Source organism: Megalobrama amblycephala, linkage group LG19 (genome assembly GCF_018812025.1).
Source record: "Megalobrama amblycephala isolate DHTTF-2021 linkage group LG19, ASM1881202v1, whole genome shotgun sequence".
NCBI classification, from domain to species: Eukaryota; Metazoa; Chordata; class Actinopteri; order Cypriniformes; family Xenocyprididae; genus Megalobrama; species Megalobrama amblycephala.
In genome coordinates, this window is record NC_063062.1 from 24183266 (window position 1) to 24201028 (window position 17763).

The 17763-nt window shown below is 37.8% G+C and overlaps 1 protein-coding gene across 2 annotated transcripts in view; it reads left to right on the forward strand.

Annotated features, from left to right (window-relative positions):
• Window positions 1–17763, forward strand: part of gse1b (Gse1 coiled-coil protein b) — a 274409-nt gene that overhangs the window by 221199 nt on the left and 35447 nt on the right. For both annotated transcript variants that reach the window (XM_048167742.1, XM_048167743.1), the window contains exon 3: window positions 7680–7877. In XM_048167742.1, coding sequence (XP_048023699.1) covers window positions 7680–7877 — 198 coding nt within the window. The remainder of the gene's footprint in view (window positions 1–7679; window positions 7878–17763) is intronic.

Genomic DNA, 17763 nt, shown 5'->3' on the forward strand with positions numbered 1-17763 from the left:
CAGTATCTGGTAAAATGCTACAAACCGAAGTATTTATGATTATGATGAAAATAATATATGAAAATAATATGATAACAAATACCAGTTTGCAATATCAAGCTGTTTTTGTACAGCTGTACAGACTGTAGAGAGTTGGAATTACTTTTCAAACTGACATTCAATTGCAATTACTTTTCATTTCTGACATTTAAACTGTCCAGTTCTGCTCCTGTAGGGTCAGCTTCCAGCCTTCTCCAACACATATGCCTAGTCATCCTGAAGACCTTGATTAGCTGGTTCAGTTTAATTGGGGTTGAAGGAAGGTGGCCCTCTGGGAGCAGGATTGGATACCCCTAGCATATAGCCTCAAATTAAACATAATTTACACAATATTATTTACTCAAAATGTACTAAAGTGGTTGGAAATGAATAGCATTATTTAACAATAATGTTAAATATCTAAAATACAGTGAAATGCAAGCAGATAAGCTTTCTGTGGAAATGTTGTTTTGTGTATTTCACACCTCTAGCCTTGCTGTCTTTTGTTAACCATGAGGCACTTTCAGTATACTTCTGACAGACTTCCTCTTTTCTTCTTTGTGTTTGCGTTTGATGTTCTGTGATGAGTCTCAACAGATCTCTACGGTAATCGCATGGATTTGATCAGATGCAATGTGTTTTGCTTTCACTCATTCAACCATTAAATGTCAGCTGTTATATGAACAGCCCACATGATAAGAAAACTAGAGGTATAACCATGTGCTTTCACTAACACCTGCTTTCATATTCTCTAATGTGTATGAGTAAACACGAAAAGGGAGTTATTGTAACTGAAAGCTTTTTTATATGGTTATGTTTCTAGTTTCACACTGTCCTCCAGTGTTTTCCCCACATGTACCCTTTACCTTTATACATGATAGCGCCCTCTGGGGGCTGTATTTGACTACACTGAGCACACACTTATTTTCTGGTTTTGTGCGGCTGTACCAAACCACATAGTGTAGATATGAATAGAAACCAGCTAAGTGAGCACTTCCTGTGTGCAAGCTGTAGCTACAAGGCAGTCACACAACAGACCACACATGCACAGAAGCAACCGTCAGTTACATATCGTTCAATCTTGCGACGACCTCAGCTCACAGAGAGAGTCTGCTCTGATTTGCCTATCCGCCCTAGTCAAACACAGCCCTGGCCCTGCATATGCAAATGCTCAGGCATGCTGGGTAATGTGCAGGGCAGGCGGTGACGGGCCTCCCCGGCTCACAGCTGTTATCTGATGTTATCTTTGACACCAGATCAGCCTCGACATGTTGCAGCATTCAGCGTCCACGACCTGGAAACCAGACCTTTCAACTGTCAGCACCTTCGTATCAGACTCAGCAGCGTCTGTGTCACTAAAACATGCCAGAGAAATCGTGTTTTCAAGAGTGAATTTGATACGGTGCAATGCAACAGTAAACAGGAGCTTATTGCTTTAAAGAAAACACAATACATCATTTAACTGCTTAATTTGATAGAATAAGCTGGAAATAATGTAGAGCGGGACTTGATTTTAAATTGATTGGGTCACACGTGTCAGGCTGTGCAACTATTTGTTAATACCATTTTTAATATTTCTCACTGTTTATGTATTTGTTCATAAAGGGCTTACCTACATTTTTTTTCAGTCAGAGGTACATTATTTCAACCAAACTGTGTCTTAACTGTGAAACATTATTTCAATGCAAACTGTAAAGCACATTAAAAGTCTAGACAAAAAAGAGAGTTCAAGGATACTTGTTTTTTGAGGGATGACACAAATAAATGAACATTAACATCAAAAACTTTTGCTGCTAAAGTTTAAAACAAAGTTATTGAAAGTCTCTGCTTTCAAATTTACAAGTCAGAAAACAAGTAAGGACCGTGAAACTAGATGTGACATGGTTTTCGGGAAAGTTGAATGGCCAGATAAAATGCTCATTAAAATCATTGTGTTATTCTGCATGACTGAGGCTTAATTTCATGCGCTCACCAGAATCATTGTGAGTGCTTGGTATATATAGCATGAATAGGAAGAGAGATTTATTCAGTTGTTTAATTGTGGGGTCTTTTGGTTACCATAAGTTTTAGGGGGCGCTGCCTGGAAAGCTCAGTGGATTTGAGCTGTTGTGTGTGTGACGTCAGCAGTACAGCAGCAGTTTTGGCCCCAGATGTGAGCGTCGAGAGCACAACAGCAGTGTGTGACAGTAGCTGCTGTAATCCCTCTGGTGGCGATAAGACATGGCTAAACAAACGCAGCGTGAGCAGCACTGAAGCCGGAGATAAGACACACACTTGTTCAGACCTTGCCTTATCGGCCCACAGTTCATACCGCATAGTGCTCACTCTGTGTGTGTTATCCAGGTCTACGGCCATCTCATCTTGGTGTGTTGGAGGGCTCGAGGTTCATGCGGGTGGGGTGAAACAGTGGGGCAGTTTGGAGGAGTTTAACGTCACCTGATCACTTACAGCTAAGTCCCGGTAATGCCCACACTGGTCTACTGTCCTCAGCTGACAGGAAACCCTTAGGGGCAGCAACAGTGGTGGCCCAAAATCCTCTACACCCACACAATACACAAAAAGGCAGAATTCTTCACTCCCCACAGTGCTCACACACTGTTGTTCTGCTATTGCTGTCTTCAATAGGCTGTCTGCATGAGACGCGCACACACACACACACACACACACACACACACACACACACACACACACACACACACACACACACACACACACACACACACACAGGAGAAAGGCTTCATTATGAACCACCTGGAAGTGCCACAGCCAGCTGCCAGATCAGCTGAATGTCATATGGTGTGTGTCTGTGTGTTTAAAGCTGCACGGCTGAAGTAGCTCATATATTTTTCTCTCTCCAGCAGTATTTATCAGTGACATATCTGGTGATATATATATCTCCAGAAAGCATGAGTGACCTTTCTGAATTGTCATATAACTCATAATTCAACTCTAATTTTTTCATCATAATGTGCTTCTCTCTTATCACAGGTGTAATTTGATAACTGGACAAAATAGGACAGGAGAACTAGTATATTTTACAGTTTCTGCAATGTACTCATCATAACCAAGTACATAAATAGATCAATGCAGTACCATACGCATGTAATTGTAGTCTTTGTATAATAGTCAACTGGGTGTCCATGCTCTCTCTATCCACCAAGAGGTCCTAGGTCTGAAAAAGAAACCCCTGCATTAGCAGGTCTTTCCTCTGTTTGTAAAAGGTGAAATTGTCATGTGTGGGTCAGTATATGAGCAGCTTCCTGCTATGTGCGTGTAACAAAGATGAGTCTGTGTGCAGTTGCAGATAGTGCTCTGTGGAAAGAGGAGTGTTGTGTTGATTTTGTGAAGACTGTTTCCCTTTTGAGCAAGTGTGTGTGTGTGTGTCTGGTTCTGTGTGTCTCATCTATTCAGACTGCAGTGATAAAACCAGTCATTCAGGGTCAAGCATGTGTTTGTATGTCTGTTTGTATATCCTCACACACTCTCCCCGAGGGCCATGATAGTCTGAGTCACGCACACACACGGGTAATTCCAGATGAATGACAGTAGATAGCTGTGTCCTGCAGATCTGGACCGCTTTAATGAGCTGATAGGCAAATCCGTTGCTGGTTAAAGATTAAATGCTCTCCAGGGCAGCACACCTCTTATCTCAGCAGTAGGCCACAGCATAGCGGAGCCACTGGGATTATTGCCTCTGTGTGTGTTTACGCATGGTCAGGTCAGAAGTGGGCTGCTCACTCAGCCCTTGTGTGCTTTGTTATGCTGTGGCCTGTGATTGTGTCTAAAAGGCAGCGGCTCTGCAGAGTCTTACAGCGAACAGGCGATCAGGTATCATGAGTATAGATTATTAAACATTAACGTAAGAAAAAATCTTAGTAGACACTTTCATGATTCAGTAGAGTTGGGAACAACTAGCATTCAAAAGCTGGCTTGATGTAGTGCTTTTATTGCATTTGCTGTAGATCTTCAGCATCTGATGAATACAGTGAACAAGATATCCAATCTAAACTAGAGATGCTCCGATCAGGATTTTTGCAGCCAATACCGACTACCAATTTCTTGTCATCATGATCGGTACCGATCCCGATCATTCAAGCTTTAAGTTATAAGCTTTAAGCTATAAGTGATATGTAAACTCTCTGTTGACTGTCACTGTTAACCCCTTACACCCTTAAGGCATTTTTAATGATTTCACATCTAAGTAATGGCTTATACTCTACAAAAAAGAGAGGTATAATCAAGTAAATGGTTTTGTTTGATTTGATAATTACATAGAATAAATAACAAGTAAAAAGATCCTGGTTGATGATTGGTTTGTGATGTTTTTACAGTTTTATATCATGAACTGCGTGTGTGTGTGTGTGTGTGTGTGTGTGTGTGTGTGTGTGTGTGTGTGTGTGTGTGTGTGTGTGTGTGTGTGTGTGTGTGTGTGTGTGTGTGTGTGTGTGTGTGTGGATTTTTGTGACATATCAAGACACAAATTTGTATGACATGGGTATGACATAGGTATTACAAGGAGAGGGTTACTTATGAGGACAATTACCCCATGTCCCAATTTTTCAAAAGGCTTATAAATCATACCGAATATTTTTTTGTTAAGAAAGTAAAAATGTGTTTTCTGTGATGGTTAGGTTTAGGGGTATGGGTAGTGTAGGGGGATAGAAAATACGGTTTGTACAATATAAAAACCATTACGCCTATGGAATGTCCCCACAATTCACAAAAACAAACATGTGTGTGTATGTGTGCGTGCAGTAGAATAAGCCATGTTGTTATTTTGAGATGAGTCCCTCCTTTGCCTTCTCTCTTTATCTCTCTGTGAGAAAGCTGTGAGCATCGAAAGGAGGAAAGAGAACTGAGTCATTGTGGCCTGCGGTGATGACTTCTAGTCCTCTGTTTAACCCTTCATGTCCTGCAACTCCCTGCTTTTGTGCTGGCAGGTTGAAACTAATGAATTTTTACAACTTAAATTAATTTAGTTTATTCCTGCATCTCTGGGCTTATTGTGGCTAATCGTGAAGGCCTGATCTCACAAATCACCAGTGAAAATTATGGTTAGGCTCCAACATACCTGAAAGTGTATCATGCTTTAGTTCTAGGTAGCTACAGTCTGTCTGTCTGTGTGTGTGTGTGTGTGTGTGTGTGTGTGTGTGTGTGTGTGTGTGTGTGTGTGTGTGTGTGTGTGTGTGTGTGTGTGTGTGTGTGTGTGTGTGTGTGTGCGTGTGTGTGTGTATTTGTTTTGGCTATACTTGTGAGGACCAAATGTCCTCACTTATATATTGTGAAATACTTTGACAACCCACTAGTGAGGACATTTAACTGGTCCTCACTAGTTTAAAAGGCTTATAAATCAGCCAAAAGGTGTTTTATTTAAATCTAGTGTTTTGCACGTTTCTGTGATGGGCAGGTTTAGGAGTAGGGGTTGGGTTAGGTGATAGAAAATATCATTGACCTAAATAAAATCAATGGAAGTCTATGCAATGTCCTCACTAAGATAGCAAAACAATTGTGTGTGTGTGTGTGTGTGTTATTTCTACCATGGCATTTCTGGCATTTCTTGATTCTGGTTTGTTGACACATTTTTTTAAAGGATATTGATTATTGTATGACTGCCGTGCATGGCTATGAAGTAGTTTCAGGTTTGTTGTTTGTGATGCAATTTTTTTTTTTTTCTCAGAATTGTTACAAAGTTTCAGATAAACAAAGTTATTTCCAAAAAAGATTCTTAATCAATTGCACAAGGTGCATTCTATATGTTAGAGCGACAAAAACTGTGATATTCTATGGGGTATTCTATGAGGGTTTTTTTTTTTCTATTGTTTTCTTCCTTCTATATGACACAATTTTTCACAACCAGCGTGAAGAGGTCCATGCATTTTATTTTTTTTTTAAATGAAAAGGCTTGTGTTAAAAAGTCTTTCTCTGTGTGAACCGGCCATTAGTGCTTGTTCTCATCTGCCTTGCAGTTTATGTAGAAGGTGGAGCACAGATGTGCCTTTAGAGGGAACGAGACACAGATAGGGGAAGGAGATTGTTGCAATAGAAGAGCACGTCTGAACCTGCCACCACCTCTGGATCAGTTTTTTCCTCAACACACACAGACAGAGAGAGAGAGAGAAAGAAAGACATGGGGCTCCCTCTGTCTCTCTTTCTCTTTTATCTCAGAAGGGCAGAGGAATTATGGGTGGAGAAAAGGGTCATGTGACGTTGCAGCAGCTGCTACACTGAACATTTGACTTGACGAAAAGGGATTTTGTGTGTTGCTTTGTTAGATAAGCTCCAAACAGTCTTTGTAAGAGCGACAGTTTGTGAACTGAACAAAGAAGTAAACTTGAGACAGACAGGCTATGTGCTTGTGTGTGATGTTAATGTAAAGGTGTTGTGATTGTTCTCAGAGCCAGTGTGTTTGTGACTCCCTCCCATTATGCATCTGTGAGCTGGAATGTGAAAACAGTAGCGCTTTATATCTGCGCTGTGTGCGATGGATCAGTATGAAGATCAGTGTTTCAGTGCTGCTGCTGCTGCTGTTGTTTTTCATTATTAATTGCTCTGAGCGGTTCGTGTGGAGTGCAGTGGGTGAACAGGTCTTCAGAGAGCTCTTCTGTCTGTCTGCCTGCCTGCCTGTCCTGTATGTCTGTCTCTCTGCCACCCGCCCCTGTTTTACTGAAATGGCGGTGGATCTGTGATCCCCCCCCCCCCATTTTACTTTTTATGATGTTACAATAATAATAATGATAATTATTAAAACTTAAAATGTACATTATTATTATTATTATTATTTTATTACACAGAGGTAATATATTTCTGTCCATTTCTTTGCAGTTAAACCAAGCTTTTATGCTGTTAGAAAACTGAGTGTATTTGACGGTAGTTTTTCAGAAGCATTCTATTACAAATAAAATATTGAAATGCTTGAGAGCTGAACGCAGAACATTTCTGGAGTGTGTGTGTGTGGAGCATCACACACTGAAAACACAACATTATATATGCTTGAGCATATTGTGTAGATAGAAGATAGAACAGAGAATTGCTCATTCTCTCTGAATGAATGCAGAAGATATATATTTGAGTAAATTTTGCAGTCTTACTTTTGATTCATTTTATGCAAAATATTTCAGATTTAATTTTACAGTTAGTTCCTGTGAAATACATCTGATCGCAGTCAGGTGACCCTAAACCAGTCTAATTATTCAGGGCTTTCATTGATGCCTGGCCAAAACAGGGCCTGATTGGGCACCAGTACATCAGTGAGAAACGTCTCTCTCTCTGTGCCACATAATAAATTAGATATGGTAACCTTCATTTTTCCAGGCCTGTGTTCCTCTATTCTTATTCTAGTCCGGTCGGATATTTTTTATTTATTTTTTGGTGATTCTTTGTTTAATCAGTGTAAATGAGGTATAGCATATGTAATCTGTTAACGTTTTTGTATTTTGGTACAGACTCTGAGAGTGTGTGTGAATCCTCACAGACAAACCGCCTTTGACCTTGGGCATAACCTTTGACCTCTTTTCCTTCACCTCTGTCCTGCAGCTGTTAAGGACAGTGTTTTTGTGTCAGGCTGTTTACAACCTCCATGAGTTAACCCCTCAGTGTGGGGTCCATGTATTTCCTGTTTATTGCTACTAATATCTCGCTCCATTTCTCCGTTTCTCTCTCAGGCATGAGCCATGAGCCAAAGTCACCATCGTTAGGCATGATTTCCACTGCGACCCGCACCACGGCGACCGTCAGTCCCCTCACTCCGTCTCCCCTCAACGGTTCTATTGTGCCCAATGGCAGTCCTGCGTCTCAATCCGCCCACTCGGGATTTGCCGCCGCCCTCCGCAAGCTGGCTAAGCAGGCAGAGGAACCCAGAGGTAAGCCGCGACCCCCTGACATTTGATCCTTGACCCATGTGTCAGTGCTCCAAGGACTTAGATGCACTCTGGGTATTGTATTTATCATATATAACTCTTTATTGCTATGATAATTACCCTTTAGTGGAATTCAAACTGGAATAATTCGAGTTTGCTTCTCCTGCAAGTCCTGGTCATGTTTACAGGGTTTTTCCTGGGTCAAAAAATGGTCTTCGGTGGTGGCGGACAAACACGGCCATCCACACACAGTACAAAGTACCCTACCATAGGGGTGTGCGATATATATTGTCTATGATAATATCGTAATTGTTGTTTTAATGATGTGCAATCTGACATTATGAAGTATTATCCATCACTTTGCAAAAAACAAACAAAAACCTAGAGAGTGCATACACTGCGTGTTGTAGCCTTTTCGGTTTAGGTTAGACTACTGTGTGTGCGCATTTAGAGTGCACGCTCTCACTGCGTGATTTACTCTATTAAAATGCAGTAAAAATGCCCTTGTTTGAGTATTGCATTTTAAAATAATTTCATATATCATCATTATTTTATTTTTAAAACATCAAAACAATATGTATGCATTTGTAACTGCAGGTTAAATGCATTTGACACCTCTAAGCTGCATTAATCAGTCTGTGTAAATACATTTAAATGCCACTTAAGATGCAGTTTCCATGTTTCCTCTGCATTGCTTAGAATTCTATTGATACTGATTTCATTTGATTGGTAACAGCCCTATAGTGTCTTATTATTCTAATTGAATTTGATTAAATGTAATAATTTGACATAATAAATGATGCATAGGCTACTTTTAATTAGGTGAGAAAAAATTGCCCTCATAAAGGTAAAAATGCAGTTAATGCGATAAAAGGTAAAAAATCAATTTAAACTTATAGGAAAATGTAATTTCTGTCACTGCTGTGAGCTAACCACCACACAAAATATAAAGAATAACCAAAACTTTTAGAGTGAGCTGTTCACGGCAGTCCTAAACCTGTCAATTTACTAGCACAATAACACACTCAGCAAAATATTGTCTGATCATCGCTATCAACAAATTCTCAGAAAATATCGAGAGATCATTTTTTGTGAATATCGCACACCCCTACTCTACCCATGTGAACTGCGAGCCCAGTACTGAGAATAAATCCAAGAATGCTAAGAAACATTGCTAAGAATGCTATTTGTAATGTTAACATTATTTATTTATTTATTTATTTATTCATTTTCCTATCCAAATCATCCTATTTAATCATGAAATAAAAAAATAATTGCTGTCCGGACAGATCATAAAACAAAGTGCTTAGAACTATTTTATATTTAAAAATCTGTAAATTTATATGTAAAAGTCACTGAGTGACTGCTTTGAAAAGAGTAATAAAATTAAAAAAATGTAACAAATTGCACATTACAAGACATAAAGGTGCCGTCGAATTGAAAATTGAATTTACTCGGCATAGTTGAATAACAAGAGTTCAGTACATGTAAATGACATACGGTGAGTCTCAAACTCCATTGTTTCCTCCTTCTTATATAAATCTCATTTGTTTAAAAGACCTCCAAAGAACAGGCGAATCTCAACATAACACCGACTGTTACGTAACAGTCGGGGTGTACGCCCCCAATATTTGCATATGCCAGCCCATGATCGAGGCATTACACAAGGGCAGCCAGTATTAACGTTTGGATGTGCACAGCTGAATCATCAGACTAGGTAAGCAAACAAGGACAACAGTGAAAAATGGCAGATGGAGCGATAATAACTGACATGATCCATGATAACATGATATTTTTAGTGATATTTGTAAATTGTCTTTCTAAATGTTTCGTTAACATGTTGCTAATGTACTGTTAAATGTGGTTAAAGTTACCATCGTTTATTACTGTATTCACGGAGACAAGAGAGCCGTCGCTATTTTCATTTTTAAACACTTGCAGTCTGTATAATTCATAAACACAACTTCATTCTTTATAAATCTCTCCAACAGTGTAGCATTAGCCGTTAGCCACGGAGCACTATCAAACTCATTCAGAATCAAATGTAAACATCCAAATAAATACAATACTCACATAATCCGATGTATGCATGCATGACGAACACTTTGTAAAGATCCATTTTGAGGGTTATATTAGCTGTGTGAACTTTGTTTGTGCAGTGATAGAGTCGAGAGCTCGGGAGGGGGCAGAGAGCGCGCAATTTAAAGGCGCCGCAGCATGAATCGGCGCATTTCTAATTATGCCTCAAAATAGGCAGTTAAAAAATGTATTAAAAAAAAATCTATGTGGTATTTTGAGCTGCAACTTCACAGACACATTCAGGGGACACCTTAGACTTATATTACATCTTGTAAAAAAACGTTCGATGGCACCTTTAATGCACAGGTCATTTGACATACAGTATCAGATTGTTTTGTTCTGTACATTGCTATGTTTATCACTTTAATCAGATTCAATCACGCATTTAAATGCGGTTGTCAATCCAGAAACTTGCAATGCATAGTTAGCAGCATGCAAAATTAAAATTATATACACAAAGCGAGCAGATATCATTGCCATTATTATCGCAGAAGCTGTTAATTACAACGTGAAGTACACAAAGCTGCACAATTGCCAAAACTCCCATTATAATCAATGAACCTGTCTATGCTGTCCAGTGAATCTTTTATTGACATCGTATTTATATTTTAGTAATAATGAAAGGATTTACGAGCATGCAGAACTCGCTCGGAACAAAAACTGTTTTGAGCGGTGAGCAGATTCTGACTAACTTAAACACCTCTGATTGGCCATTGCATTCACGAGCTCAACAGATATGACTAAACGCTGCAAAAATACATTGTAAATAGAATCATTAGACGCTCTTCACAGAGTGCTTACACAAACACTCACAGGAGTGTTTTAAAGCAGCTGGCTATCAGTGGGTACCGGTGCTAAAGAACATCAGGTATCGTCACATTAAATTATCTTTGGCAGGACGAAGATTAATTTTGGCAGCCCCCAAAATATTTTCAGTGCAGGAAAACCCCTGGTTTAGTCACCCACTTGAGACATCATCTGACCAGCGCCAATAGTTCATGGCTCGGGTCATGATCTGATGCTGTTGGCTCTCAAGGTCCCTGTGGAGATTTGGTGAAAGATCTTTGTTTACTGAGCTGAAAATGTACATGTTGCTATTTCTAATGCTACACATTAACATGTTTGGAGGAAGTTCTGGTCAGGTTTTATGTTAGTTACAAGTAGTTGTTTATGATTGCTGAGCAATGTTGTATATTGAATATGTTTTACAGTGCTTCTCAACCCAGTTCCTGGATGAAGGTTTAATGATCTACAACAAAATGTTGCTTTGGATGATACCTTAGCAAAGATTTATTACTACAATGCTAATTTCTCACTAGAAATTACATCAAAAGTGGAAAACTTGGCCAGAAAAGAACCACCAAACACAACACAACCAAAGACGCCATTTTTATTTTAACTCAGCTGTCACTGAATCAAACACAAAGGATAGTGGGATATTTTAAGCAGTGAATACATCTGTGCTGCCTTAAAAAATCGATGAGATTAGTGCCTTGTTGCCTTCCTACATTCCTATGCATGATATATCAGCCACCATATCGGTATCAGATATGTATCGATATATATATATGTTAATTTTTAATGTTATTGTTGTCGCCCCAATAAGAAAATTTGGCTGATATTTTAAAGCCGATAAATAATGTATTTTTTCCTTCAACTGAGAGACTTTAGATGCACACTGTTCGCCATGATGGTTTTGAATTGCTTGAAATATGATTAGAATATCTTTGAAAACGAAAATACAGTTAAGTGCCACATGAAGCGCAAATCTGTCGTATAGGGAACACTACTGTAAAAGAATGTTGTGAATTCTTTGTTCACCCGTTTTTTAGTACGTTGTTATAGGATAAGCACATCCACAACAGAGTTACACCTTCATGACTTTTGCTTGTGCATTCACAGCCTTTTGTTTTGTTCAATTGCATGTTGTAATATTATGTTTATTTGTGTGTGTGTGTGTGTATGTATGTATATATATATATATATATATATATATATATATATATATATATATATATATATATATATATATATATATATATATATATATATATATATATATATATATATACACACAGTTCTTTCTCATTTGAATGGGATAGAACTGTGTGTATGTATGTATGTATGTATGTATGTATGTATGTATATATATATAAAATATATATATATATATATATATATATATATATATATATATATACACACAGTTCTTTCTCATTTGAATGGGATCACCTATTGGTTTTAGTGATGGGTTTTAGTGATGATAATCAAGTTATAAATGCTGTCTGCTGAGACCTCCATCTTAACCTGCTGTCTTTGAGAATATTTGTTTTAAATGTTTAAGGAAGTAGCCAGTTTGGACCAGATCCTGCTGCATTACTGTGTGCCCACAGAGAGTGGCGCTTGCTACAGATATGTTAATTGTGCGTGTCTGTGTACAAACGAATGGTGTTTGTGTATGTAGCTTAAGGAAGGTACATACACGTATGTACACACACATTTTCAACATGGTGTTCAACTATGTTTGTAGACAGCTTCTCAGCAGGGAAGCAGTCTTTAACAGTCTGCCAGAATCTGTGATATACCACATGCTTCCTGTCCTCTCCTGCCTGTCTCCTAGTGTGAGTGCTCTTTAGCAGACCCAGGAAGAGCTCTCCAGGGAGGTAATGCTTTGGGGTGGATGGCTCCAGCACCCTGCTGTGAAGAATGTCTCCAGTTCTGAACACAACCTCTCTGGACGTTAATGTGATGTACCCTAAGGTGTTGTGTGTAAGGCTCTGGATTTACAAGACCTCAGTCAAAGCCTGTCTGTTTTTTCCCCCCTGTGTCCCACTTTGTATATTGCCAACTATCTGTGCACTCTCTTTCTTGTTCTGTGTGTTATTTCGATTTTGACCATTCACATCTGCTACAGATGGTCTTTATATTTGACAAAGTTAGTGAGATTTATTACAGATTTTTAAAGTTTTAATAGAAACACTTAGACTTGATTGAATAAGATATATAAAAAAACACCTTTGTTCTCAGAGTTATATCCAGTGACACATTTGCTTTCCCCCAAACATCACAAAACAAACTCTGGTTGGTCGCTTTAAGTGTTGAGTAGATTGTCTCTTATGTGAGTGGTTCTTGGTCAGAATAAGCTGCAGCGTTGAGACATTATTCTGATACTCAGCAGCACTAGCCCTCAGCTAGCAGTGTTCCATCACCTGTGTTAACTCTGCCCTCTGTTTCTCTTTCTCATTATGTCTGTCTCTGTGGCCCGTCTGTGGGTGGCGTTTAAAAACAGACCGTTGATGCACACTATGATTAGGTCACTCGCACTGTTAAAAACAGCTCTGTAAACGCCTCTGCCCAGTGTCTGTCTGATTTGTCTCCAGTCCAGACAGCTGTAGGTGGGCTACAGGCTTACAGACTGGTCCAGTTGAATGGGTGATCTGAATGATGGCAGGTGGAGTGTAGACTGATGTCCAATTTCCCAAAACTTTCATTTATTTCAGCTACTTTAGAGGCAAGAGCATGAACATGCAGTTACAGCAGTGAGTTGTTCTGTTAAAAAGCACCATACTTTCAAGGACAAAACCAGAAAAGAAAGAATGAATGAATAAATAAGTGTGAATGAATGTGAAATAAAAATGTATACTACACAAACTAAATGGTGAATAAATACCTAAATAAATAAATAAATAAAGTAGTGCTGCACCAAAAGTATTTTTTTACCGAAACACTGAAATCAAAACTGAAAATAGTTAATTTAATAATCAATTAATCAAATTTATTGAATCAACAAATAAAATAAAAAACTGAGTTGTATACAAATATTTTACATTTTTTCATTAATTCAATTTATTTTTTAATTTGCTAATGTTTTCATTAAATTATAATAATCAATTATTCCATTTGTTGTTTTAAATGCATTTATTATACATTTATGTCTGTATTTATGCATTTATGTATTTTATTTATTTTATTTTCATTTATTTATTTATTTATTTTTGATGGCCGATGTTGATATCTGACTTAGAGAGCAGGGTGGCGGATATATATAAGTCTCAGACTAATGTAAAGAACACATGAATAATAATTGCTGAAATGAAATTTACCTTTATTTTACTTAATATTTATTAAATTAAAAATAATTGAAAATTAATTAAAATATAAATCTGTAAAATAAATAGACATATACTTTAGATGGTAACTTGTTTCTGTAATCCTATTACAGATTTTTTTCCCAAATAAAGAAATTGTTTAAAAAAAAGAAAAAAATATAAAAAGGTAATAAACAGTTTGCACGACCATTATGCACAGAGTACACATGCATTCTACAACTGCACACCTCCGATCATTTCACAGCTGAATTCAACTAAGTCTGCAAGGTTTGTGAAATTAAATGTTTATTAGATATTCAAAGACTTGTTTAAATTGAAATTGAAGGGTCTGACCAAATATCCACACTGACTGCAAACAAGCATTCAAATCTGCCTCAATTTAGTTAGCAATGCCCAACTTCCTACACTCCAACCAATTCCTGAGGATGACATAAAGTCTCGCCCTACATTTTTTTTTTTTTTTCTCATTCCAGAAGCTGTTTCATTTGAATATATATCACAATAGAGAAGAAAGTCTATTGCAACCTCAGTTTCATACCGACTTTAAAATCACATTACATTTTAACATTATAAAAACAATACAATCTGAAAACAAAAATAATGCATTTTAAAGCATTGTCAGAGGACAGGCAAGGGAAGAGGAGTAGAGGATCCCAAATTGCAGCAGTTTTAGTTTATTTACTAAAACAAAGTCAAAGAAGGCAATCTAGAAGGCAGGAGTCCTCATAACAGCTTCACTAACGTAAAGACAACACCAGACAGTGAATAAAACCAAAGACTATACAAAGATATAATTATCTCATCCTTTATTGTTATTATATTATATAAACTTGATATACCGCTCAGCCCTAATTTGCTGAATGTTGACAGTAGATGAGAAAGCATTACAGTGATTGCCTTTCTATTACTAATAATGTAAGACAACATATTAGACAGAACTGTTAAACAGAGACGTGAACTAATGAAGACCGAGAATGTAAGCACTGTGTGCTCATGCACTGGCTTTCTCAACAGCGTCAAAATAAAAATCCTGATTCCGACACATTGGCCAACTAGAAAAGCTCATCAGCCGATGCCGATAATTAAAAAATGGTGATATATCGGTCGACCGCTACTCAAAATTGGATTACAACTGCAAGATATCCATTTATTTCTGGGATGATAATTGGATGCAACCTGATGTCACATGTTTATGGTTGCATACTAGAAACTATTGGGGAAAAAATAGTTGCAGTATGCAGTACGCTAGTAGTACATAGCCAATCTGTCTCTCTCACAGCAGGTGTGGTGTGTGTGATTAATTAGCTGCTCCATGTGGACTTGGATATTAAAGGGCTCATCCTTTATCCAGCAGAGACAGAGACACAGAAGTGTAGGGGAGGAGTGAGTTTCTAGTTCTGGTTGAGAGGAGAGAGCGGCAGGCGTGGCCCTGGGGGGTAGGGGGTGCCCTGTTTTTTTTTTTTGTAGCCCTCCATCTGGAGAAACAGGCTACATACACACACACACAAGCACACTGTCACACTCACAAACGTAAAGGTGGCTCTGTTCCACACACTAGTAGAAGGCATCATAGGGGCGCTCTTGATCTGAAGGCTGTTCCAAAAGGTAAGAAGCATCACAAGTATGCTTCAGATAGGGCAATCCATTTGGATATTGTCTGAGAATAGGGCAGTCCTATAATGCATTATGACAGACTCAGTGAAAACATCCATTGAAGATGGTTGACAAAGCAAGATAAATATTGAGTTATAATGTAATTCATTCAGTTCTGAAAAGAATAGATAATAGGCCAGTTTAATTTTTAAATTTTTTTTTTTTTTTTTTTTTTTTTTTAGAAAACCCTCTCAGGATTTTTTAGTGGGCGGTTCAAATATTTTCTTAAAGAGGTAGTTCACCCCTGAAATGTAATTTTGTCATCATTTACGTGTTGTTACAAACCTGTAAGCTTTCTTCTATATAACACAAAAGAAGATATCTTGAAGAACAGTGTGGTCTGAAAAACATTGGACCCCTTTGGGGGAGAAAAAAAAAACTAAACTAAACACTGACATTTAATAACACGCATCCAGGTTTGGACTAAATGATGAATTTTCATTTTGGAGGAAACTATCCCAACTTTACTTTGTTCTAATTAAGATAACAACAGTGTCCATAGAAATGTTATGTATATTATTAATATATTATTGTAATATACATGTATATTATTAATATGTATATTTATACAACAGTTCTGTCTGGTTCTCGAATCTGATTGGCTGATAGCCATGCGATATTTCAGTGATAACAGCACTCCTACTGCCTTTTCACCGTTTGTATCACTTCGCTTGAAGTGACCGTCATGGCGGCCGATCAAATCAACCGTAATTTTTACAAATACTACTTCTTGTACCACGAACTGTAGTTTTAATAGTTTTTTAGGCGAGAATGTTGTTGTTTAGACCTGAAATATGTGACTCATATTTAATAACAGCGCCTATTTTACAATTTGTTTTGACGTTTTCTGAGATGCAAGCTCGAGTGCGTCAGCGGCCGTTCAGTGCTTCTGTAACCGCCGAGAACAGCTTCATCTCGGCCAGTGCCTCAGGGATTTGCCGCTGGCTCTTATAGTGGTTAAACATGAGACATAATTCAATTTGAGTACATAGAACGGTCAATCTTTGGTCTTATTAATCTATTATTTGTTCCAGAGCAAGTCGAATTGTGCTATGTTAAATTTGATAATAATAAACGTTACGTTACATCCTTATAGCATATTGACTACAACTAGACGGGACATATCAGACTCTTCTCCGCTCTTCAAATACGTAAAACATTAAACTTTATAAACATATGGTTTTTTGAGTAAAGAAAACGCTTTACAATTTTTTTTCAAACATCAGATCTTTATTTACCTTTGCATTGCACAGAGGAGATGTCCAAACTGCGTGCGCACTTCATTCAGGAGGGGAGGCAGATTAATGAGGTTTGATTGACAGTTTGAGGATCCAATGGAGTTAGGAGGTTTTGTCACAAGCTCTGTAAAATCCTTTTCATTCGTTAAATATTTGTAAAACCCACATACCAGTGTAAATGGTGACCTATTTTTTTTTTTAATAACTAGTGCTTTATGTTTGACTGAACTGTACAGTTGTGCTTATTTGTTGTTCAATAAATATTATTTTATATAAATATGTCCATTAAGTAATATGGATTGAGTGAACATTACATTAATACGCCATTAGATGGCGGCAACACTTTACAGGAGAATGAGTCAGTGAAGCACAAGAGACTTTTAAATTGAAAGGAACTTTTGCAAAAGGAAGTTGTTTTAGCGCTGTGGTGTAATGGATTCCCAAAGTTGTAAAAAGGACAAATACAAAGATCGCTTTCCTCAGCGGACATTTAAACAGACTTGTATAAAGGATATAATATTATGGACATCGACTTGAAGAATGAATGTAATGCAATATACCAGACACAGGTAATAGCCTACTCTCTCTCTCACTCTCTCACTCTCTCTCTCTCTCTCTCTCTCTCTCTCTCTCTCTCACACACTCTCTCTCTCTCTAATACTGTACAAAATTCAATGTGTTTCAATGAAGCGATTCAACGTTCCTTCGTTACTAGTTCTGAAGTGACGTTTTAGAATTAGTAACGGAGGCTTGGTCCAACTGACAACCTGAGATTTGAATCCGTGGCGGAAGGAAGTAGTGCTACACAAA